Source organism: Chrysochloris asiatica, unplaced genomic scaffold, assembly GCF_000296735.1.
Source record: "Chrysochloris asiatica unplaced genomic scaffold, ChrAsi1.0 scaffold00020, whole genome shotgun sequence".
Taxonomy (NCBI): Eukaryota; Metazoa; Chordata; class Mammalia; order Afrosoricida; family Chrysochloridae; genus Chrysochloris; species Chrysochloris asiatica.
In genome coordinates this window covers 12483463-12510551 of record NW_006408538.1, presented here as the reverse complement: position 1 = coordinate 12510551, position 27089 = coordinate 12483463, and the positions used below count along the sequence as shown (strand labels likewise).

Here is a 27089-nt window from a genome sequence, read left to right as displayed (position 1 = left end):
GCCATGTACATACATGGTGGGGGTGTTGAAGATCTCACACAGGATCTGGGTCATTTTGTCCCTGTTGGCTTCGGGGCTCAGAAGTACCTCCTCAGAAGTGCCTGGGGTGCTTCTCTGAGGTCACACGCAGCTTATTGTAGAAGATGTGACATCAGATCTTCTCTATGTAGTCCCGTGCTCAGTCGGGTACTTGAGGCTCAGGATGGCTCTCTTGCTCTGGGCCTCATCACCCACGTCACCAGCTGTCCTCCTGCTTCACGCCCACCACGATGCACAAGCCAGAACTGTTGTCAATGACGAGCACAGCAATCGGAGAGATCCAGTGCCGGCAGCATCAACAGCAGAAGCGGAGTGAAACAGCATGAGGGCCAGAGTGGCAGACTGAGAACTGTATAGGGTTTTTGAGGCTGTCAATCTTTGTGGGAACAGAAAGCTTCATCTTTCTCTGGCTGTGCGGCTGGTGGGCTCGAACCATCGACCTTGTGGTTAGCGGTCCCGTGCTTATCCTACAGAACCACCACGCTCCATTTTATATATCCACAATGTTTAGTTATGCAATACAAATTATTTTTCAATAATGTTTTAAAAATTTATAAATATACTAGGATCCTGGCATGAGAAACCAAGCCATTAATATTTTCTGGCATACAGTAGTAACTCAAAACATATTTACTACATGAATGAGATTTGACTGCCTTCTAACAATGCAGTGTTATCGAAAAAATAATCTTCTCTGGCTTCAAATGACTTAGTATCTTTGCAGTGTCAAAAATATGAAACCAATTCTTGTAAGAAAACACAACATTTTTATTAGTGAAACATGTCAATTTATTATATTTCCATAAGGAATATAATTCAAGCAACTTCGCAATACACAAAATAAACATAACTTAGTTTTTATTATTTTCAAAAGGGAAAGAGTTCTTTGGGAATTTAGAAAAGTAAATATTTTAGAAAGAATAACTATAGGAAGTTACTTTTCAATTGTAATATGTAACAGGCTTGTTTACCAGGTACATTACCCAGCATTTTCCCTTGTAACTAATCCATTAAGAACTAGCTTTAGAAACCTAAGGAGGAAAGGTTTATAGATTTAAAAAGGAAACAAACAATCACATGTTACTTTAGCAAGGCAATTTACATAATTAAGTGTAAATTATTATCTTTATGTTGATTAAGGTCCTAGCAAAGACTCAACTGATCTGACTGTATCTCAAGTTCAAAGGACACTCACTTGGCTGTAAGGGTAAATATCACAATGGAATTAGGCCTGTTTGATAAGAAAAAAAGACCACTTCAATGTTGCACATTTTCTTTCTTTAAAAATGAAGATTAAGTCAGGGCCATCTGGGTTCTGAATCTCTCCATTTTTGTTGGAAGAAGGCTCACCATCTCTTTACTAAGTTCTAGCTCAACTTCTATTTCCTGGGAAGCCTCAGGGTGCTTTTCACAATAATCAACAATAAATTTATAATGTTCCAATGATGTTGCCAAATTTTCTAGCTCTTTCTTGGGATCTGCAGTGATGATTTTGCCATAGAGACGGGCAACTCGAAATTTAGCTAACATGGCAGGGCGAAGAACATCTTCCCCAATATGCTCAGGAAAGACTTTATTAGGATCTCTCAGGGAGTCTAAGAAGAGCTGGTAGTACTTCAGTGCTGACTTATTAAGATTATTTATTTTTTTTACTATGTGTGAATCAGGATCCCTTACTTTGTCCGCAATAGCAACCTTCAAATCCATCATATCGTAGTAAGTATGTGCAATTTCAAACTGAATCTGTCTGTTGACCAACAGATAATACTGTGGATTCAGATCTACAATTAAGGGCTCTAGCATGGCTATTCTACGTTTATGCATTTTACATCGTCTCTCCATATCAGTTTCAAAGAATGCAAGCACCTTAAACAGAGCACTGTGGTCTTGGACAACTTCGATATGGTCAGTGACATAACCATCAATCTGAAAGAACTCTTTTGCCTCTAAGACGTAGTGCTGGCCCAGTAAGAAAAGTTCTCTGGCTTCTTCAAAATCTAAAGGTCTCAAATATCTCACCTTCTCTTCCACTGCAGAGATGGCATCACACAGCTCACCATTTCCAAACTGCACAGCTTTTTTCCTAACACTTTCTTCCTCATCTAGTTCTTTTTTCCTTAATGCTCTAAGCTCAGATTGTTTATCCAGATCAAGCTCTCCTATGTTGTCCTGAAAGGGGAGAGAAATACATGGTTAATTAAGTAGGGCCCTGATCTCCTGCTGTGAAATAATACTAAAGCACATCTAAATGTAAAAGAAAGAAAGTTCCCTTACTTCCCAACTTGGTTCAGAGGTAGTATAATCTTACAACAGCTTTAACGTATTTTTTTCCTTTAAATTATTTTTTTAAAAGAGGGGAAAGTGATTAAATAAATGAAATTTATTTAAGATAAATAAGATAAACAGCTTGTGTATTATTTATCTTCTTTTACAGTTACTCTTTTACTAACATGAATGCACATGAAACATTATATACCTGTAATACATTATTATCAGTATTTATTCTTTAACATTATAGCAAGACTGTAATTTTTATCTTAAAAATACTTCACAAGGATGACATTTAAATCAATAATATGATGTTTGTGTTATTTAGTGAAATCTATTCTAGATCTCTTAAAGACACTTTTGTCTTAAAGACAAAAGCAAAATTTACCACCAGAGTTAAGGTTATCAACTTCCCTGGGGGAGGAGTGAAAAAAAAGTAATGCTGAGATAGTTAAAAACCCCAGCAAGCTCATAATCTTTTTTCAGGCCGCCCCCTTAAGGGTTAGCACCACAACCTGTTTTCCTTTCAGTTGATATTGTCTCTCTAGACCTACACTGTTCTCTCCAGAGCAGCAAAACAGTAGCCACCAGATGGGTGACTACTGAGTACTTGAAATATGGCAACTCCAAACTGAGATGTGTGCTGTGTGGGAAACACACACCCAATATAGCACAATAAGAGAACATACAATGTCTCATTAATAATTTGTTAATACAGATTACATGTAGAAACGATACTATTTTGGATATCTTGGGTTAAATATAATGTATGAGGGGGTTTCAAAAAGTTTGTGGAAAAATTACATTATTGTTTAATAGCATTTTTCCATGAATTTTTTGAAGCCCCTCATATAATTAAAATGAATTTCTCTTGTTTCTTTTTACCTTTTCTAATGTGGCCACTGGGAAACCTATAATTACATATGCGGGTGCTATTCTATTTCTATTGGACAAGTGGTTCCATGCATGGCCACAACTGCCAGGGGAAGAAGACTCACAATTCTAACACTACATAGTCCAGTCCACAGCCCAAACTGAAGCTTCCTTCCTATTCAACATTTCACTCAGAAGACTCAAAGACACCTCTTCCTCAACATGGCCAACATGGAACTCCTAATTTTCAGCAAACCATTTCTTAGTCTAGTGTTATTTTAGTGAAGGGCAGCCCCATCTTTCTGCAACCAGTCAACAACTTCTCCTCTCCTCCTCATCCCACACCTCCAACCTGTCACCAAGTCCTTCATGTTATACTTTCTGAGTATCTCTTGAATTTGTTTTCTTCATTTCCTGTCACTATACTGGACCAAGCCACCTTTGCATCTGATCTGGCCTGTTCCCAATAGTCTCCTAACTAATCTCCTTCATCAAATCTTGCTTTCTCTCAATTCATTCTCCATTCCGTTGCCTAAGTAATCTTTCTAAATCCTTCAAGGCTTCCAACTTGCCCTTGGGATAGAGACAACAACCCTTCAAGGGCCTTCTTAGACTAGACCTTTTCAAACTCTGCCTCTACCTAATACCACATTCCTTTTCTTCTGCTCCAGCCCCTAGCCTTTGCTCTCTCCCTGTTTCCTTGTGTTAAAGTGCTTTTTAAGCATGCTGCAATGGTGCGTGTTCTCCCCTCCAGTCTCAGTATCTCTTACTCATTCCCAGATATTGTTTAAAGGTTACTTCTTTCTATTGTGTCTTCTCAAGGAGCTGTGCTGGTGCAATAATTCAGTGTTTGACTGCTAATCAAAGGGTGGGTGGTTCAAACCCACCAACTAATCCTCAGGAGAAAAGATCTAACAAGATGCTCCTGTAAAGATTATATCCTCGCCATGGGGCAGTTGCCATATAGAGTGTTTCTATGAGTTAGAATTGACTCAACAACATACAACAACAGTATGCCTTCTCATATCATGAGACTCTACTTTGTAGAATTTATCAATGTTGCACTTTTACATGAGGTCAAAGACTCATTCTATTTTTGTTCATCATTGTATCCCTTGTACCTTGTACAATGACTTGCCTAGAGTTGACATTCAAATATATACTTAAACAAAATTATGTATGTTTTAAAGCTTGAACAGACAACCAGGTGGTAACAAATGAAGTGAAGATAACATTAAAAAGTGATATTAAGGAAAATCTTATTAACTTAGTAGCATGGCAACCCTTTAAGTTTAAAATCATTAGGTGGTACGTTCTAATGCTGAGGCTGGAACTACATGAAGGGGAAGAATTAAACTACTGTGCGTTTTGCTTGACACAAATACTTGAAATGTAATCATTAGTGTCTAACTTGTGTTTACTTACTTGCTTCCTGGGCTTTCTGTTCATTTATACACTTCCTAGGTTGCTTTCTTTCATTACCCACTGCTATGTAGCTCTCCCTTTCAGTCTTCCTTGCCCGACCAAAAGAAAGCTGAACACTCTTTCCAACTCCAACTTTTCTAGACATAAAACTCCAGTCCCTTTCCCTTCTACGGTTGTTGTGGCTGTTAAGTGCCGTTGAGTCAGTTTCAACCAACAGTGACCCTATAAAAGGTTTTCTAGGAGCGGCTGGTGGGTTTGAACCACCAGTCTTGCGGTTAGCAGTGTGGTGCTTATCCTATAGAGCTATACCAGGACTTCAAAAGTAAAAATTAGTAGGAAATGTTTCCAGCCTTTTCCATTAAGATTTATAGCCTTGGAAATCCTTTGGGGCAGTTCTACTTTGTTCTATGGGGTTGCTATGGATCAGCAACAACTCAGTGATTTTAGTTGCTTAAAGTCTAAAATGCGGCAAAGCAATAATATAAAATATAACTTAGGAAGGATCAGAAAAGTTTAAAGGAAGGAAATAATATATCTGCGAGTGATAAATCATTACTCATTCAGTAATTATTTATGGAGATCCCATTATGCCTGGAGATAAAAAAAAAAAAAAGAAAATGTACAGCTAATTTTTAGGAAGCTTATATTCTAGTCAAAGGAAAGACTTCAAGGAAGAGGTGGCATTTGAGAGAGACCTTAAATAATGAGTGTGCTTTAAAAGGCAGAGATGATAAGAAATATTTATGAGTACATTCTGAATGCCATGTATAAAAGCCAGTCAAGTAAGCCCAATAAGCATGAGCCCCATTTTAAGCTTTTACTTACATCCTACTCACTTAAGAAAGAAAAAGGCAAATTTGACTGCATTACCTGCATGGAAAGTTGGGCATTCTGCATGAGTGTCAGACAGTATTTGATCCAGCATCTTGCTATCTCCCCCTTTCTTTGATGATAAAGCTCTGGTACATCACCTTCAGCTTCAGTAGCTAAAATGACACATTAGAGTTGCCTATGTGGTTACAAAGGTAATTTTCACTGTGTACTACATGTTTTTTTGTGTATGTGGTGAAAATAAATGCACCAAAATATCTGCCAACATAAGAACGTCCACATTACAAATCAATGACACTGATTACATTTTAAATGTTGTACCATTATTATTATCCTTTTCCAAAACATTCTACCACCATTAACATAAACTCAGTGTACTCCAAACAAAAATTACAGTCATTCTTTCCTGATTATAAATCCCTGCTTAAGATCCTTTCTTAAGCAGGGAAACAAAACCCACACAATTTCTTTCTAGGATGTCCTTAGGCATTCTCTGTAAGTAAAAGTGACAGTCACATTTTATATCACTTTTAAAATCCAGCTTTTTCTTTTGATGCCATGAACATTTTTTCCATATCATTAACAACTCTTTAACAACATTTTTAAAGTACAGCATTATATGCAATTAAATTAGATGTTCGATACTTTTATTAATACTGAATATTTGTTTCCCAATTCTTCACTATTACAAACAACTCTAAAAATGAAGATCTCTGTGCATCAATCTTCCAGATGTTGGAATATTTGCTTAGAAGTACAATTTACTGGGACAAAGAGTTAATATAATTACAAATGTTCTTAATATATACTACCAAATTATTTTCAACAAACACTTCAGCCAGTAATGTATGAGGGTTCTCAATGAAAGCATTTTGAACACTGGCTACTGCCATTTTTTTTTCAGCTTTCTATTTCAGAGAATAAAGCCATAATGGCATCTCAACTTCAGTCAATCTATATTTAACTTGGATCGGGTGTGTCCCCATATGATAAGCACTGGACTGCTAACCACAAGATTAGCAATTCAAACCCCCAGCTGCTTCTAAGGAACCCTAACCAGAGTTGAGATGAGTCAGACTTGATAGGACACAGTAACAACAACAACAACTTATTTAACAGTGTAGTGAAAAGGAACTTAAAGGAGGGAAAAACAATTTAATTGATAATGTACAGTCCTCTGACTCTTCATGGCCTCTTTATTTTACTAATTCACAATCAGAACTTCCATCTGCATAGAAAGATGTGATGTTTCATCATCTAAAATCTCTTAGGATGAAGACTGTGAACTTATTACAAAGCCCAACTGATGTGAAGTAACTGGCCTGCATTCTTCACAAACGTGTATGTGATAAAAAAGACAGGCTGCGGCACTGTTCAAACTAAGAAGACTAAAGAGGCGTGACAACTAAATGCAATATAAATCTTGGACTAGATAGTCCTACATTGGAAAAACAATGCAATGAAGGACATTACAGAAAAATGTACCACAGATAAAGATCTGCATCAAGGTTACACTGCCTGAAGTTCCTAAATTTAATAACTGCTCTATGATTGTGTAAGAAGTCCTCTTGGTCGTATTAGGAAATGCCTACTGAAGTATTAAGGGGCAAAGGGGCTTGATGTATGCAATCATCTTTCAAACGGTTCAGAACAAAAAATACAGTGTAACTGCAAATGAGGCAAACATTGAAGAACAGCAGAAATAGGACAGCAGTGTATGGTAGTTCTTTGTTCTGTTCTTGCAAGTTTTCTAAGCTTAAAATTACTTCAAAACAAACCTTTTAAGAAGCTTTAAAATTAGTATGTACACATGAGCTTACTTTCTTCTGTGGCTGAGATCTTTCCAGTTTGACCAAAAATGACATTAGCAGCTGATAAACAGTGCCTGGCTTCCATAAAGCACAACTGTTGGGAAATAAACAAGAGTAAATAAGAACACCACACAGCTCATTTTTTTCATAAAAATCACAGCGAATAAGTAATTTTAATGTTGCCAAGCAAAACAAACAAGGGGCCCCAAGCAGAGGTACTGGATAGCACTTTTTAATGATGACCACAATGATATGGATTCATGAAAGTAGCTCTAACTGAATGCTCTGAGATGTACAGTAGTGTTACCTACAACCTTGATCTAGGACCACTGTTCCTAGAAGCGATGCTTCCGTCCCCATCGCCCATTCTCCTCTGCTAACAGCTTTCCTAAATGAAATTCTGTGGGATGATATCTTAAACTGGACAGATTTACAGATTCAGCACTGACAAAAAGCTTAGGAAGGACAAAGGCTCAATAAGGACCAGGTAGCAGGTAACCAGGGCGGTGAAAGGAGGAGCTCTGATAAGGAAAGGACTGCCAACAATTCAAAGGCTTATGAACTGAAAAAGTAATTTTTATTGATATGTTATTAAGGATGAAAAGAATCTGGCTAGGAATGGTGGCTTAAAGGGTTTTTAACACCAGAAACGCTTAAAGAATAATGAATTAAAATCAACTAAGAATATCAGAAACACGATTTTGAGCAATTCTGATAAATAACTAAGATTTATCTTAGTTCAATATCTGTCTATGAGTAACAGTCCAGAAGTATGTTGTACTGGCCCTACACTGGAACTGAGTAGAGATATTTGCAACAGAGAAATTATTATAGAGAAGTTAATTCTGAAAAGTAACTGAAATGTATCACATGTTTTTATCAAAGCCCACATTTAACAGTCAACTTCCTTTGACAAATTCTCACAGTTACCAGATTACAATTGCATAAAAACAGTTCGATCTGCAACAAGATAAAAGCTACAATTTAAGGCAGTATTCCCCCAAAAGGAATTCAGATAGCTTGCCTATGTCAGAAAAGAACAGGCCATAAGTAACTTGTAATTTTAAGGGCTACCAACACATAAGATAAAACTCCAAAGGATCCAATATCAACAAAAAAAAGCAACAAGTTTCAATACAATGACAAACTGAACTATATTTTCTTCTGTCATCTATATTTTAAAAAGATGACATTTTGAAGATACTCCTGGTTCTATTTTTAATGTTCACGATGAGTACGGTGTTAGCTAACTACTTTGAGAGCTTACCTTGTTGATGTAAAACTGAGACAAGGTAGCAGCATTGATAGCCCACTCTATGGGATGGTAGGCATTGTGCTCAAGCTGGAGCTTTAGGGTACTATGGCAGTAATGAGCAGCCTTCTCAAACATTTCCATATGCTGGTAGACTTGAGCGAGGTAATATAAGATATGAGTATAAACCTTCTCAAACCTGTGAAGAAAATGATGAATATTTGCATAATTTGTCATTGCTATTGTTAAGTGCCATCAAGTTGGTTCTAACTCACAGTGACCCTGTATAGGGTTTCTGAGGAGCAGCTGTGCTCCAGGGCAGTATCCTGCAGTGCCACAGTTTACAATTTAGCACCCTCCCACCAATCCTCTGAGTTGGGTATGGCTATTCTATCTATTTACAGATAAGGAAACATTCTCAGATTTGAACAAGCACATGACTACTAAGTGGCAAATGGAGGTCTTAGTCCATGTCAATTCAAATTCTGTAGCCTTAAGTACTTCAAAGTAGAACACTTTAAAAAAAAATAATCATTTTATTTACACTATGTGGAAATGCCTGTAAGGGCTCACTTCCGTACCAACTTACCTCTTTGATCTCTCTTGTTCAATATGTTTCTCTTCTTCAGGAAGAAAATGCTCAGTAGGATCAATAGGAGGACTCCCAATCTACAATTAAATATCAAAAGCACTTTAAAATTTTTAACTGTAAACACTAAGCGCCCTCATCTGGGGGAACCGGAGAAATCAACTTTAAAGCCCAATACACTTCAGTGTTTACTAGTTAATGTAACTCCAAGGACTGCAGATGTGGTGTTGCAGGAAAACACTGGATTTCGGACCAGAAGGTCAGCAGTTCAAACCTACAAGCTGCTTCTCGGAAACCCTATTCAGGGTCACTACGAATCAGAACCAACTCAATGGCACTTAGCAACAACAACGTTATATAAAAAGCAAATTTCTTAACCATAAAATCTGATAGAAAAATAAAAGATTTCCTACAAGTTCATACCTGACAAAATTTAAACTGCTATTGCAGTTTAAACTACATTAAAAATCTACCAATTTGCTTTAATTAGAGATGCATAATTCTGTAAATATAGTTAAGTCTTCATTTTGTTTGATAACAAGAGCTCTACACATAAGCATAGTTAATAGAAAAAAATGTATATAAAAATGAGTTTGGCAATGTGAGCTGTTTCCATAACATACCCAATGATTAATGATGCAAATCTTCATCATTTAAATGCCCTATTTCCCTTTATTAGTGCACCACAGTTTACTAAACATTTTCCAGCTACTGAACTTTTCATTAACTACTTTATGATCTCCATCACATTTCTGCAATACAGAAATGGGTGGCACAGTACTTTTGAGTTTCCCCAGGTCAAGCAGTTACTTAGATCACAAATGAAACTAGAATCTCTATCTTCATAGTCAGTGACTTTTTTTTCCTTGTGTTTAGATCTCCCCTTTGTCTAGAATTATCTATCTATAATTATAAAACATCACAGAATTAAACATCTCCACCTAGTTTTATATATATTTTTTTAAAGCAGAAATTCTCCATTACATTCACAGTGTAATACAATACTGTTTTATTGTTCTTTGTGTTGATCCAGGTGGGAAAAAAAAAGAAATAGGTGTTGTTCTAGATCTTGGAGATACAGCAGTAAATAGAAGACTGGAAAACATCTATGTTAACATGACACATATCCTAGTGATGTTGGAGTTGCTGTTGTTAAGTGCCATCGAGTTGGGTCCAACCAATAGCAACCCTGAACAGAATTTCTGAGGCGTGACTAGTGAGCTGGAACTCCCAACTTTGCAGTTCAAATGATTTTGCAGTCCAGTACATTAACCCACCATGCCACACCAGGACTCCCTGTATCCTAGTAGTGACGGATACTAAACAAAACAAGCCACTAAAATAGAACATGCTAGATAATGGTCTAAGTGTCAAAGTGGAAAACAAAGCTGGAAAAAGGTATAATAAGTGTTGGGGGAGGGGTGCAGACACCAGGGCATTAGATGGAAACATCTGCGTCCAGACCTGAAGGAAATGATGGAGTGAGCCACGTAGATATCTGGAAAAAGAACATTCTAAGCAGAGGAACAGAGCTTGTATGGTGTGTTCTAGAAAGAGCAAAGAGGCCAGTGTAGCTCGAACAGAGGGAGACAAGGGAGACTAGCAGGACATGACATTAAAGAGGTAATGGTGGCCAGATCAGGTAAGACTTCGAAAGTCGTTTGAAGTCTATTCTATGTGAGAGGAAGCCACGAATACAATAATTTGCATACAACACACTCACCTAAATAATGTATGCGTGCATATAAGGCACACACTGTACATAGGAAACTAATGTGCAAGGGGGTTGTACAGTTTGAAAAAAGCCTGTATAACATGTGCATTATTTATGTAAAAATATGGTTGATGACTTTGCAGCAAGGAGTGCCGTGATCTAATCTACTTCTGAATAGGTCTGAGAACAGTCTGAAGCAGGCATGGCACCAGGATGACTAGTTGGGGGACGACTGCAATCTTGTAGGCAAGAGATGATGGTGCTGATGTGAAACATAGTAATAGCAGCAGTCTAAGTCTGGATAGAATTTGAAGGTGAAACAACAGGATTTGATGATAGAGCAGAGAGTGTAGGCAGAGGGGTCTCTCTAAGGTTTTTGGCCTCAGAAATTGGAAAAAAGATGTTGTGTTTACTGTAAGAAAAACTAGGGCATGAGGGAAACAGAATGAACATATAAGTTAAGAGGAGAGGTCTGAGAACTGAACTCTGGGTGCTCCAGTGTTTACAGGTTAGGGAAAAAAGCAGGAAGATCAAAGAGTGATCAAAAGGGAAACCAGACAAGTGTGGAAATTAAGTAGAAACAAAAAGTGTTTCAAGAAAGAAAGGGTGATTAATTCCCCATCATCAAATAGTACTGATAGATTAAATAAGATAAGGGCATCTCCAAGTAAATACAAAGTCTTCATTTAACTCACAATGTAACAGTGTTTCATCTCTCATTGAGTTGATCTAAATGGACAAATATAGTATCATTTGCAATTTCAAGAAATAGAATTTACCACTGAAACTGTTGTCGCTAACTGACGCTGAGTCAGCCCTCAACTCACAGTGACCCTATGTGGACATCTATAGGGTTTTCACTGGCTGATTTTTCAGAAACAGATCACCAGGATATTCCTGCTAGGCCGTCTTAGTCTGGAACCTATTCAGCATCAAAGAAACATGCAATTCTCCACTGACAGACTGGTGGCAGCTGCCCAGGAGTTAACATTAACCAGGAACTGAACCGAGCTTCCCTGCATGAAAGGGGGAAATGCTACTACGGAGTCATCACTGTCCCCTGGCCCACCTGCCTAAGATGAGTCCACTGAGATGTGCTCTCTCTGGCACACCAATGAATTTTGTTGTTGTTGTTATGTGCCATGGAGTCGGTTCCAACTCATAGCGACCCTGTACAGGGTTTCCGAGGCTGTAGATTTTTACGGGAGCAGAAAGCCTCATCTTTCTCCCGTGGAACAGCTGGTAGTTTCGAACAGCTGACCTTGCAGTTCGCAGCCCAATTCGTAACTACTACACTACCAGAGCTCCAATGAATTTAGCAACATATAAATCACTGGTGAACTTGATAAAGCATTGATTCTTCACTTTGATTTTGAGAAACGTGAAAATACCTCTGGTTATTAAAGGAGTGCCACAAAGGAGTGCTTCAAAACAAAATGAACTCAAATCCATTTTAATTTCAAAACAGACTGACAAATGATAGTACGTAAAAGTTTATTAAAGAAACAGGAAAAATTTATTAAGAAACAGGTTATTAAGGAAGAAAGCTATTAAGGAAGCAGTTAATTAGCACAGTGGTTATTTAGAGCTATTACCTCCCGCCCTCTCCCCCTGCTTTAAAGTAAATGTTTTCAATCTGGCCCCAGAGCCCTGCAAATTCCTATAGCAACTCCTGTTAAGAGTAATTCTGAGCATAGTGGGGAGGAAGGAAGGGATCAATAGTTGATTGTACTCAGTCTTAATTAAAACCAGAGTAGTTCACTAAATTTTTTTCCATAACGAAGTTCAGAGGGTTTCAGACGTTAAAAAAAAAATCACGGAAAACCACTGACCGGAAGCAGTGGCTCATAAAGTATAGTAGTACCTAGACCAGTAGTGTCATCACCCAAGATCTCAGGCCTTACTCAAAAACTTCTGAATCAAAGTCTAGGAGTGAGGCCTGCAAGAGTCATCCAGGTGAAAGACTACAATTTAAGAATCGCTAAAGATTTCAAGCTTTGCTCACCAACTCTTCAATGTGTTGTTGCTATGACGTGTCATCGAGTCAGTTCCGACTCACAGCAAACCTGTACAGGGTTTCTGAGGAACAGCTGGTGGGTTTGAACCACCAACCCTGAAGTTAGCAGTCCTGTATTTATCCTACAATGCCACACCAAGACTATTAAGTGTAGTCACATCGATATTATGAATTTAGAATTCTTACTACCAATTCTTGTCCGTCTTAAATAAAAACTAAAAATTTATAGGACACATGACCTACCTCTTTCATATATTGATTATAAAGTGCTTCTGAGGATTCTAGGTAAGCTTGTGCAGTTTCAATTTCTTCTCTTTCAGACCACAAGATACCCAGGTTATTCTGGAAAATAAAGAAAAGAGAAACAAACAACGATATTATGACTTAATCACAGCAATATCTATGGTTTCAAAATCATTATTTACTGACAAATAATACTGGCATTTGTTATTAATAATGAATTGGCTATTCATAATAATATTGTTCTTATGTATTGTGGTATGCTGCTGCTAAGATCCCTGCCTCCTGGTACTCATGCCCTGGTGTAATATATTCCCCTTGGGTATGAGCTGGATTTCTTCTCTGCCAAATCAACTTGACAGCACCTAACAACAACAAAACTGCAGGATATAAAATCAAGATACAATCAACATCACTTACATTTCTGAAATGGTTATCTGCCATGGAGTCAGTTCTAACGCTGTCAGTTGGAACCGAAGCTGTAAATCTTTATGGGAGAGCCACACTTTTCCCAGAAGGAGCAGCTGGCAGATTCCAGCTGTGCTTAGCAACCCACTAGCATAGTGGTTACAAATCGGGCTGCGAACCTTAAGGTCAGCAGTTCGAAACTACAGCTGCTCCGTGGGAGAAAGATGAGGCTTTCTGCTCCCGTCAAGATTTACAGCCTTGGAAACCCTGTACAGGGTCACTATGGGTCAGAACCGACTCCACGGCACACAACAACAACAACAACAACATACAACCACAGCTCCTTTTCTGAAGATTGCTGTTGTTGCTGTTTACTGCCATTGGGTTGATCCGACTCAAAATGACCCTGTATAGGGTTTCTAAGGAGCAGCTGGTGGGTTTGAACCCCCAATCTTGTGATTCAAATCGACCTATGGTTAAGTGCTTATCCAATAGTGTTACACCAGGACTCCAGTACATGCATAAGAACAGAGATACAGATAAATGGAAAATAATTAAGAGCCCAGAAATAAACCCTCAGATCTATGTTCAACTAATTTTTTTTTTTTAAGTTTTTATTGTGAATTGAGTGAAAGTTTACAGGGCAGATTTTTTACAGTCAACAAATCATAAACTTTGTTTCATTACAATGATTACAATGATTATAATCCCCTCCATGTACCATCAGTTAACAGTATTTTCCTCTATTCATTTTAGCTTTTTTTTTTTTTTAAACATTCAGGCATATATAATAATTTACACCACCAAAGGGGACATTCTGCAAGTTTTGCCTCCTGGCCGCCAGCTCTCACTCCCTCTCTTTACATGTGTCTATTGTCCTCAGCTGCTCCCTCTCTCCATGTCCCCATCTCTGCCTCCATCTCTGGTGTCGTTGCTTCTCTGGATAGGGTCTCGCATTCCACTTGTGCTCTTCTCCCTTGATGGTCCTAGAGTCCTGTTTCTGGACTGTAAGATTAACTACTCCCCCGTTTTTGTTACAAAACTTCTACCTTTACAATTGTGACAGTCAAAATTAGTCATGGTAACAATTACTCACTATTGAATCATAGAATCTTATCCCCATTTCTTTTCACCAGACCCATCTAGACAAGATGAAAACTATTCAATGGGGACTCTTATCTCCCCCTCCATACTTTTAAACTAAACTCCCTCTTGAAAACTTGTAAGCCAGTTCAAGTGATTTTTCACAAGGGTAGCAAGACCATTCAATAGGGAAAGAAGAGTTTCTTCAATAAATATCTACATGCAACAGAATGCAGTGGGATCCTTATCTCACACTATATAAAAAAATTAACTCAAAATGAATCAATGACCTAAATTTAACAGCTAAAAACAATATTAACTGCTAGAAGAAAAACTGGGCAAAACTTCATAATATTCTTTTGGGCAATGGTTTTTTATATGACACCAAAAGCACAGAAAAAACCTGTAAGTTGGACTTAAAACTTTTAAACTTTGTACCCCTAAAGACATTATCAAGAGTGAAAAAACAATCCATAGGAGAAGATATTTGCAAATACTTCTGATAATTGCTTAATTCTCAGACTACATAAAGAACTCCTAAACAAAACAATGAAAAGACAAACAGGAAAGGAGCTCTGTATAAATGACCACTAACCATGAGTCCTGCTGTGGCACTGAGGACAGTGTGCTAGACTGCAAGGTCAGCTTGGACTGCAAATTTGGCAATTCAAACTCACTAGCCGCTCCTCAGAAATCCTATACAGGGCCGCTATGAGTCTGAACCAATTCCACAGCACTTAACAACAAGGTACATGAAGGAATCCTGGTATGGCGCTGTATGATAAGTGCTGGACTGCAAGGTCTATTTGAACTGCAAGGTCAGTGGCTCAAATTCACCAGCTTCTCCTCGGAAACCCTATACAGTTCACTATAAGTCAGAACCAACTCGATGGCACACAAGTATATGAAAAAGTGCTTAATATCACTAGTTATTTGTTGTTGCTATTGTTAGGAACCGACTCGATGGCACTTAACAACAACAACATTGTTAGGTACAGTTGAATCGGTTCCAACTCCTAGTGATCTTATGAACAACAGAACAAAACACTGCCCAGTCCTGCACTGTTGCTGCCACTGTGTCAATCCATCTCACTGGGGGGTAGGGGGGTGGGGGGATTGTCTTTTTCTTTTTCGAAGTTCCTCTACTTTACCAAGCATGATGGCCTTTTCCCATGGATTGGCCCTCTCACTAACATGTCCAAAGCACATGAGAGATGAAGTCTCACCATCCTGGCTTCTACGGAGCATTCTAGATGTACTGCTTCCAAGACAGGTTAGTCTGTTCTTCTGGAAGCCCAGTACTCTCAATATTCTTCACCAACACAATTCAAAGGCATCAATTCTTCTCCAGTCTTTCTTATTCACTCTCCAGCTTTCACATGCATAAGAAACTATTGAAAATACTATGGCTTAGGCTGGTGCACCTTAGTCATCAAAAGGACATCTTTGTTCTTTAACACTTTACAGAGGTCTTGTACAGGAGATCATACATTTTTATTTAATTTGATTTATTAATTGCTACTTCCATGAGCACTGACTGAATCCAAGTAGAATGAAATCCTTGACAACAACAAACTTTTCTCCGTTTATTATGATGTTATTTATTGGTCCAGGTGTGAAGATTTTATTTTCTTTACATTGTGTTGTAATGCATACTTAAGGCTGTATTCTTAGAACTGCATCAGGCAGTGCTTTAAGTCCTCTTTGCTTTCCCTATATATTTTGTCACTTTGCTGCACTGTGGTAGTTTGTGTGTTCCTGTATACTGGAAGCTTTGCCACTGGTGTTTCAAATATCAGCAAGGTCACCCATGGTGAACAGGTTTCAGGGGAGCTTCCATAAAAACAGACTAGTAAAAAGGAATAGGTGGTCCACTTCTTATGGATTAGCCCCTGAAAACCTTACAAATAGTAGCAGAACATTTTCTGATAGTGTGTTGGAAATGAGTTCCTCAGATTGAAAGGCACTCAAAACATCACTGAGGAAAAGTTGACTCCTCAGAGTTGTTGACCTTAAAAATGCGGATGGAGCAAAGTTTTCAAGACCATCTTTGCTGATAGGGCACAACTCAAAACGTGAAGGAACACTGCAAACATCCGCTGATAATCAGAACATGAAAGGTACAAAGTATGACTCTAAGAAAATTGGAAATCACCAAAAATGAAACTGAATGCATAAAAACCGGTATGCTAGGCATTAGTGAACTACAATGGACAGCTATTGGCCATTTAAAATCAGTTACTTACATGGTTTACTATGTTGGGAATGAGAGATTGAAGAGGAATGGCAACGCATTCATCATCAAAAAGAACAATTCAACATCTATCCTGAAATATAGGAGCACTGATAGCGTAGTGGTTTCGAATCGGGCTGCGAACCTTAAGGTTTGCGGTTCGAAACTACCAGCTGCTCCGCGGGAGGAAGATGAGGCTTTCTACTCCCGTAAAGATTTACACCCTCGGAAACCCTGAACAGGGTCGCTATGGGTCGGAACCGACTCGACGGCACTTAACAACAACAACAACATCCTGAAATATAATGCTTTCTGTGTTAGGATAGTATCTATGTGCCTAAAAGGAAGATCAGCTAATACCACTATTATTCAAATTTATGCAACCACTAAAGTCAATGATGAAACTGAAGAATTATAGCAAATTCTTCATTCTGAAATTGATCAAACATGCAATCAAGATGCACTGATAATTACTAGTGATTGGAATGCAAAAGTTGGAAAAAAAGAAAACAGATGGGTAGTTAGAAAATATGACCTTAGTGATAAAAATGATGCTGGACACTACATGATGAATTTTGGAAGACCAATGACTTTTTCATTGCAAATACCTTTTTTAAACAACACTGCTGGTGTTAAATGCAGTCCTGACTCATAGTGATCCTGTATACGGTTTCTGAGGAGTGGCTAGCTTTAAACAACATAAATGGTGATTATCCACGTGGACCTCACTAGATGGAATATACGGGAATCACAATGACTGCATCTGAAAGCGACCATAGAGAAGCTCCATATCATCAGCCAAAACAAGGCCAGGCGCGCCCTGTGGAACAGACCATCAGTTGCTCATAAGCAAATTCAAGCTGAAGCTAAAGAAAATTAAAACAAGTCCATGAGAGACAAATATCCCACCTAAATTTGGAGATCATTTAAAGAGCAGAGTTGAGACACTAATGATCAAAGACCAGAAGAGTTGTGAGATGACATCAAGAACATCACACATGATAAAAACATGAAAAAAAAGAAGAAGAGACCAAAATGGATGTCAGAAGAAACTCTCAAACTTGTTCTAGAAACTAGCTAAAGCAACTAGAAGATATGATGACGAGTTGAACAGAAAATTTCAAAAGGCAGCTTGAGAAAACAATGCAAACTATTATAATGAAACATTCAAAGATCTGGAGATCTAAAATCAAAAGGGAGAAACATGCTCAGCATTTCTCAAGCTGAAAGAACTGAAGGAAAAATTCAAGAATTCTATAGATACAACATTCATGGAGAATATTAAAAGTACCATGGACTGCCAGAAGAACAACTAAATCTGTCTTGGGAAAATTGCAGCCAGAATGCTGCTCAGAAGCCAAAATAGCGAGACTTGGTCTGTCATACTTTGGAGATGTTATCAGAAGGGACCAGCCACTGAAGAAGAAAACATTATGCTTGGCAAAATGGAGGGTAAGAAAAGATGAGGAAGACCCTCAATGAGATGGACTGACATTGTTGCAATGGGTACAAATGTAATAATAATTGTGAAGATGGCACAGGAACAGGCAACATTTTATTCCATTGTGCACAGGGTTGCTCTGAGTCAGAACCAACTGGAGGGGACCTAACAAACAACAACTACGGGTAAAACACTGAATGATGCAGGAAGCATCTAAAGATGAAAGGAATACAAAATCACTGTACCAAAACATACTGTTCAACCATTGCAGGAGGGAGCATATGATCAAGAACCAATGTACTGAAGGGAGATGTCCAAGCAGCACTGAAGACATTAGCAAATAACAAGGCTGCAGGAATAAGACAGACAATCAACTGAAATGTTTCCACAAACTGATGCAGTACTGGAAGTACCAAGATATCTGGAAGACAGCTACTTGGCCAACCAACTGGAGAGATTAACATCTGTGCCCATTCCAAAGAAAGGTGGCCCAATAGAATGAAGAAGCGATTGAATAATATAATGAAAACTATACACAAGTTATATTTGCTGAAGATAATTCAAAAATGGTTACTATAGCACATCAATAGAAAATTGCCAGGAACTCAAGCTAGATTCAGAAGAGGATTCAGAACAAGGGATAATGTCAGATGGATCTTGGTTGAAAGCAGAGAGTACCAGAAAGATGTTTGTTTGTTGTTGTTAAGTGTCATCAAGTTGGCTCCAACTCGTAGCGATGCTGTATAGGGTTTCCAAGGAGCAGCTGGTGAGTTTGAACTGACGACTTTGTAGTTTATAGTGGTTTTTTAGTGACTACTCAAAAGCAAGCAGATCTTCTTGGGTGGGGTGGACAAGTGGACCCAGGTTTGGCATTACTTTATTCGACATCTGGCATCCGATAGTGCTGCCAGGGCCATGTCCTTGTGCTTCGTGTACCCTCTTGATTTTGTCCACACCGGTCTAGCAGCTGATGTGGGTAAAGATGGTGTCAAAAGGGAATTCAAATGCCTTGGCACTACCTGGGTACGAGCTCCAAATCTGATGGGATTAAGGGTCTGAAACCCTACACAGGGTCACTATGAGTCAGAACCAACTTGAAGGCACTTGACAACAACAACCAACCAAGGTTTAATGTGTCTGTGCATGGTATTACCATTTACTGGGCTGCCTACTTCAGTATCTATGAATGTTTCCAGATCCCAAGATACTCACATCTTTGTCAGCTGGATCATTGCTCAATCCATCACAGCTGTGCCCAGGTTGACTTCCTCCCTATTTGATACTGTTAATCATCGCATGCTGATGCAGTCAGGGCACAAAGGAGTTGATATCACGTACACAGGCACCCTTGACTGCTGGAGGAAGACTGCTCTTGATGAAGGAGGCATTTTTCAAGGGTGCATGGACCAATGTGCTCAGAGGCCTGGGTGGCACTTTTGTGCTTGTCTTATATGATGAAACCAAGAAGTACACAGGAATTATTTCCTAGATTGTTTCCCTGTGAATGGGCATGTTGTATTACAGAACACATCTTGAGCATTCTTGACAGACTATCGGCTATCTACATCCATGGAAGTATTTACTGGTTGAAAATGCGAGCAATAATATTCATCCTACCAGTTTTCTCTTAAAGTCATTTCCGTGATAATACTGATGATGATGATGAGACTCAATTATATTTGTTTATTTCAGTCACTGCTAACAAAAATTTGAAGAAATAAAAAGATCTAAAATATACACACACACAAAAATCAGCAAACATGCCATCAAGGTTGTATCCTTTCACCATACTTATTCAATCAGTATGTTAAGTAAATAATCAGAGAAACTGGACTATTTGAAGAATGCTGCATCAGGATTGGAAAAAGGCTCATTAACAACCTCCCCTATGCAGAAGATACAACCTTGCTTGTTGAAAGCAAAGAGGACTGAAACACTTGCTGATGAAAATCAAAGAATACAGAGTTCAGTAAAGATTACAACTCAATGTAAAGACAACAAAAAATCCTCACAACTGGACTAATATACATCATCACAGCAAATGGAGAAGGAATTGAAGTTGTCAAGGATTTCATTTTAGTTGCATCTACAATCAATGCTCAGGGAAACAGCAATCAAGAAATTAAAGGATGTATGGTATTGGGCAAATCTGCTGCACAAGATCTCTTGAAGGTGTTAAAAGAGCAAAGATGTTACTTTGAGAACAAAAGTCTACCTGACCTAAGACAGGGTATTTTCAATCACATCATATGCATATAAAAGCTGGACAATTAATAAGGAAGAACTGATGCATCTGAATTGTGGTGTTGGTGAAGAATACTGAAAATACCATGAACTGCCATAAGAAAAAACAAATCTATCTTGGTAGAAGTATAGCTAGAATGCTCCTTCGAAGCAAGAACAGCAAGACTTTATCTCAGGTACTCTTGGACATGGTAAAGTTGTTGTTGTTAAGTACCATCGAGTCGGTTCTGACCCATAGCGACTCTGTATAGGGTTTCCAAGGAGCAGCTGGTGAGCTTGAATAGGTCACTATAAATCAGAGCAGTCTCAACAGCACTTAATAACAATAAGAACAGGCAAATAAATAGAGACAGAAAGTAGATTAGGGGTGGTCAGGGGCTAGTATAAGCGGAGAAGAATTGGTACATGTAAGTTATGGTGTTGGAGGGGAATATTAAAAGTACCATGGACTGACAAAAGAACAACCAATCTGTGTTGGAAGAAGTACAGTCAGAGTGCTCCTTGGAAGCCAGGATGGCCAGACTTCATCTCTCATACTTCAGACATATTATCAGGAGGGCCCAATCCCTGGAGAAGGATATGTTTGGTAAAATGGAGGGTCAGAGAAAACGAGGAAGACTCCCAGCAAGATGGACTGGCACAATGGCAGCAGCAACAGACTCAAACATAGCAATGACAGTGAGGCTGGCGCAGGATTGGGCAGTGTTTTGTTCTGTTGTGCACAGGGTCACTATGAGTTGGTACCGACTCGATGGCAACAAACAACAATGGAATGGGAAATGGAGAATAACTGCTTAATGAACATAGAGTTTCTATTAGAAATGATGAAAAATTTTTGAAAAAAGATAGTGATAGTTGCACAACAGTAAATCTAATTAATGCCACTAAATTGTATACTTAAAAAATGATTAAAATGTGTCACTGATCTGTATGTGTAGAAACTGTTTATTGGTATAGGTTCTGCTGTGAATAGTCTCAAAAAACATAAACATTATTTTTTAAAATCATAATACATTAGTCAAAAACCAAAAGCATAACTCACTAAAAAATTATAAAATGGACTTAAAACCTGCTCTGCATAAAACACTGATATTGAATGGCATGACATGAACATGAGGATATTTGTTAATCTCATTATTTGATAAAATCCTTATATCTGGAATAGTAACAAAACTCTCAAAACACCATTAAAAAAAAACAAAAAACTGACCTAAAAAATAGTAGAAAATAAAGTCCAGGCTTAGTCTGGACCTAGCCATGGATCTAACCCCACCCTCATCCCCTGAAAACATTTAATAAAAAATAAAGAGTCAAAGATTTGAAAAGACACTTGACCACAGAAGAAAACTGAAAACTTTGTTAAGAAGGAAACTGAGGCAGTGTTGTAAAAACCAAGAATGGAAGCACAGCTTTCTCTACACTCTCATCCTTAATCTCATCAGACAAAAATGATGGACCATACTTTGGAGCTCATCTCTTACCATCCGGGGTTACACTGGTTTGAGGCTATGACTCCTCTCAACTACTAGATTCTACTGTTGTTGTTGTTAAGTGCCATCAAGTCACTTCCAACTCACAACAATCCTCTACAGGGTTTCCAAGGAGCTGCTGGTGGGTTTGAATGGCTGACCTTTTGGTTTGACTTTGGGGTTTACAGTCCTACAGCACCACACTAGGAGTCCAACTAGATGACATCCCATGTCTGTCAAGGGGCCTGATATGGTACTTTCTTCATACTTAGTGCCATGAAGACAATTCTGACTCACAGTGACTCTATATAGGGTATCTGAGGAGCAGCTAATGGGTTTGAACTATTTACAATCAGCTTAATCTATAGGGCCACGCCAGAACTCCTCCATACTACCAGAACTGCTTTATACTGTTGTTGTTAAGTGCTGTTGAGTTGGTTCTGACTCATAGCGACCCTGTATAGGGTTTCCAAGGAGCTGCTGGTGGGTCTGAACTGCTGACCTTGTGGTTCGCAGTCCAGTACTAAACCTACAGTACAGATGAATTTCAGATATATATAGAAGTGCTTTTTAAAGTGAATTTTGTATAGAATATAATGTATCTGAAAAATTTTGCTAAGTAATTTGTCTTGTTTCTTCTTTTATGTGCTCTACAAGAATTTGAAAAAGAGGAAGACCCTAATGAGATGGATTGGCACAGTGGCAGCGTCAACGGCTCAAGTGCAGCAGTGATTGTGACGTTGGCACAGGACTGGGCAGTTTCATTCTGTTGTTCATAGGGTCGCTTATGAGTGGATACCAACTCGACAACACCTAACAACAAAATCTTTGGATAAGGATGGAAGAATATATAGGCATTTTCATTCTTTCAAACAGCTTACAATCCAGTGTTTTTCAAAACAGTTCAAGTTATGGAGCAATTGTATGTACTCTGCACACCTAGTGTTGCCATGATTTGGAATTGACCCAATGGCAACTAAAGACAGCAATGCCTATCTAGCCACACATACAAGTGAGCCCATGCTATCTATATAATGTTATTTGATGGCTTGCACTTTTTAATTGAATACTTTCAGGGCATCTTTCATATCAGCAAATTTCGTTGTGCTTCATTCCTTTTTATGTCTGCATAGTATTCCTTGACATGGACATGTTACGGTGCTTGCTGAAGTGCCATAGAGCCATAGCGACTCTGTAGAGTAGTTCCGAGGAGCGGCTGATGACTTTAAACTACCACCTGTGCTTAGCAATTCAGTGCTTAGCCTACAGTGCCACACCAGGACTCCATATAGCATAATTTATTTAATCTATCCTGGTGTGGCGCTGTGGGTTAATGCGCCAGACTGCACTGCCGTTTGAACTGCAAGGTCAGTGCAGTGGTTCAAGCTCACCAGCTGCTCCTCGGAAACCCTATACAGGGTCGCTATGGGTCGGAATCGACTAGACGGAACTTAACAGCAACAACAACAACAATTAATGAATAAGGAGCTCTGGTAGCGTAATGGTTACGAATCGGGCTGCTAATCTCACGGTCGGCAGTTCAAAATTACCAGCTGTTCCGCGTGAGGAAAATGAGGCTTTCTGCTCCCGTAAAGATTTACAGCCTCGGAAACCCTGTACAGGGTCGCTATGAGTCGGAACCGACTCCACGGCACATAACAACAACACTGTGCCTTAAAACATTTGCCTTTGGCCTTGACAAGAGATGGAGCCTCCCCATCCCTGGTCTCCCGCCTGGATCTGCGCAGTCGCGGCCGGGCCTAGCTCTCACCTGCGCCTGGAGGTAGAGAGAGATGCAATCGTGAGAAAGCCGGTATTTGCGCAGCAACCTCAGACATTTCACCAGGTGCTCCTCCCCCGCCGACAGCTCTTCCGTGTCGATGTGGTTCACCCCGAGATGGAATTCAATGACCGCCAGCCTGACTGCCCGCTGGGCAACAGGCCCCTCAGCCTCCACCACTTCAGCCGGCAGTCCCAGGGAGTGGTGCTCCGCGTCCAACGCGTCCTCAGCCTGAGACCGCTCATCCTCATCCTCCGGAGCGGGGCCAAGCAGCGCCTTGACCTCTTCCAGCAAAGCTCGGGCGCTGTATTTGGACTTGTACGGCTCTTTTTCCGGGTTTTTATGCAATTCCACTCGCGACAGGGCCAGCGCGGCCTGGAATTTCTCGCGTATCTCGTCCCACGGAACGTTCGCCATAGCTGCTTCTACCGTCTGGGTTTCATCTGTATCTGCAGTCCCGAATCCCGTCTGCCTTCTGATTTACGACACTTCATTACGACCTTCAACTGTAGAACGGAAACCAATGAAGTCCGCCTGGGGAAGCATTATGCCCGCCAGAGACCAATGGGAAGGAGTAATGGCCATCATAGCAACTGTTGTTATGAAAGTGAAGCTGTATATGAGGTCGTCTCCACCTTCAGCCCCGCCCTCTGCAGCGGGAAATTAATCTCTCTCTCCACCCAGAGAGGGTAATAATTTCTATAAAAATATATGGTTGATGTTTACCTTTTTAAGGGAGTGTTTCAAAATATTCTTTACGTAGCGAATGAGTACTTTTTGCACTAATTGATATAAACTGAAAGGCAAATATAGCCCAGCCCATCACTAGATGGAAAAAAAATTTTTTAAGGCTGTAAAATGTAATAGAAATTGGGTTACTATTATTACTAACATGAATGAAAGCCATAAATGTAAAAAGTATTCAGTGATAAACATAAATATTTTCACCTCAAGCCCTGAAATATAAATTGAAGGGATGGCATTCAACTTCCCTACGTAACACAAGAGTAGAGCATTTAGGCTACAAGCTTTCTTTCAGGACAGATATAAAAACTTTTAAGTGATTTCAGCACTTGAACTGGGAATTTGAAGCCCTGAACTCATCAATTTCATTCCTCACTTTCTGCAGCACAATTAAGAGTGACCAGTCCTACTTGTCTCTTGGAAGATCTTTCTAAAATGCAAACTTGAACACATCAATTTCCTGTTGCAAATCCTTCCATGGTCCTCGATTACTCTCAAAATAAGCTTCGATATTATGTACAAGAACCTTCTGGCTTCTGCTTACCTCTCAATTTTCTCACCTTGGCAATCCTTCCTTGGACTATGCTACAGCCAGACTCTTTCCATCATAATATCATGTGGTTTCCTCTTTGTCTGTAACCCCCAGTAGACTGCAAACCCATAAGAGTGGCTTTGATTCATCTCATTCACTATTACATCCCTAAAACCTTGCATAGTCTCAGGTACATAATAAGTGCTCAATATCTATCTGTTGATGAATATTAAGATGATTGGCACATGGTTAACTATTGTTAAGTGCCATCTAGTTGGTTTTAACTCATAGCAACCCTGTGTAGAATTTCAGAGGAGCAGCTGGTGGGTTTGAACCATCAACCTTGTGTTTAGCAGACCAGTGCTTATCCTACAGCATCACATACTGATAGCTAATTACTTACTATATATAATATATATATAGCTAATTACTTACTATATATAATATATATACTATATTACTTATATAATACATTACTATTTACTACTAATAATATATAGTTGTTGTTGTTATGTACCGTGGAATCAGTTCTGAAGACCTGGGGGGCACAGGGGAAGGACTGTATGGAGGGGATTGTAACCATGGCAATGAGACGATATACGATAGAATGAATGTAAAACTAATGTTCTACCATGTAAACTATCACATAATTCACAATAAAACATTTAAGAAAAAAAAAAAAAGAAAGGTGTGTGACAAGGTTGTATTCTTTCACCATACTTATTCAATCTGTATGCTGAGCAAATCATCTAAGAAGCTGGGTTCTATGTAGAAAAACGTGGCATCAGGATTGAAGGAAGATTCATTAACAACCTGCGATATGCAGATGTTACAACCTTGCTTGCTGAAAGTGAAAAGGACTTAAAACATTTACTGATGAAGATCAAAGAGCACAGCCTTTGGTATGGATTACATCTCAATGTCAAGAAAACAAAAATCCTCACCATTGGACCAATAAACAACATTCTTATCAATGGAGAAAGGATTGAAGTTATCAAAGACTTCATTCTTCTTGGATCAACTATCAACACTCACGGAAATCAAGAAATCAAACAATGTATTAAATTAAAATCTGCTGCACAAGACCTTTTTAAAGTGTTGAAGAGAAAAGATGTCAATTTGAGGACTAAGGTGTGCCTGACCCAAGCCATGGTATTATCAATAACCTCATATGCATGAGAAAGCTGGACAGTGAATAAGGAAGACCATAGAAGAATTGATGCTTTTGAGTTATGGTAATGGAGGGGAATATTGAAAGTGCCATGGCTGCCCATAGAACCAACAGATCCGTGTTGGAAGAAGTGCACCCAGAGTGCTCCTTGGAAGCCAGGATGGTCAAACTTTGTCTCTCATATTTCGGACATATTGTCAGGAGGGACCGGTCACTGGAGAAAGATATCATGTTTGGTAAGGTGGAGGATCAGAGAAAAAGATAAGACCCACAATGAGATGGACTGGCCAAGTGGCAGCATCAATGGACTCAAGCGTGGAAACAGTAGTGAGGTTGGCCCAGGATTAGGCAGTGTTTCGTTCTGCTGTGCATGAGGTCGCTAAGAGTTCATACCAACTCGATGGCACCTAACAATAACAAAAGATGGAAGAGCCCCCATGTAAACTATCATATAATTCACAGTAAAACATTAAAAAAAAAAAAGAAATCAAACGAAGTATTACACTAGGCAAATCTGCTGCACAAGACCTTTTTAAAGTGTTGAAGAGAAAAGATGTCAATTTGAGGACTAAGGTGTGCCTGACCCAAGCCATGGTATTATCAATAACCTCATATGCATGCGAAAGCTAGACAGTGAATAAGGAAGATCTTAGAGGAATTGATGATTTTGAGTTATGGTGTTGGAGGAGAATTTTGAAAGTGCCATGGGCTTCCAAAAGAACCAACAGATCTGTGTTGGAAGAAGTGCAGCCAGAGAGCTCCTTGGAGGCCAGGATGGCCAAACTTCATCTCTCATACTTTGGACATTTTGTCAGGAGGGACCAGTCTCTAGAGAAGGATATCATGTTTGGTAAGGTGGAGGGTCAGAGAAAAAGAGGAAGACCCACAGTGAGATAGATTGGCCAAGTGGCAGCATTAATGGACT

General features: G+C 39.1%; 1 protein-coding gene across 1 annotated transcript; it reads right to left on the bottom strand.

Moving 5' to 3' along the window:
* Nucleotides 1-809: 809 nt before the first annotated feature.
* Nucleotides 810-24217, bottom strand: KIAA1279 (KIAA1279 ortholog). The gene is made up of 7 exons (XM_006835839.1): nt 23709-24217; nt 13063-13161; nt 9089-9168; nt 8515-8698; nt 7257-7341; nt 5476-5591; nt 810-2208 (listed from the first exon to the last, which is right to left on the bottom strand). Exons 1-7 carry the CDS (start codon nt 24132-24134, stop codon nt 1333-1335), a joined length of 1866 nt encoding a protein of 621 aa, XP_006835902.1. The 5' UTR covers nt 24135-24217; the 3' UTR covers nt 810-1332.
* Between the last annotated feature and the right edge of the window lie 2872 nt (nt 24218-27089).

Bases quoted from the DNA above. Each gene is read 5' to 3' on its own strand.
- KIAA1279 (XM_006835839.1), bottom strand. From the start codon at position 24,134: ATGGCGAACGTTCCGTGGGACGAGATACGCGAGAAATTCCAGGCCGCG. The intron at 13,162-23,708 runs GTGAGAGCTAGG...TTTATTTTCCAG, and splicing joins CTCTCTACCTCCAGGCGCAG to AATAACCTGGGTATCTTGTG. The intron at 5,592-7,256 runs GTAAGCTCATGT...GTGTCATTTTAG, and splicing joins GATCTCAGCCACAGAAGAAA to CTACTGAAGCTGAAGGTGAT.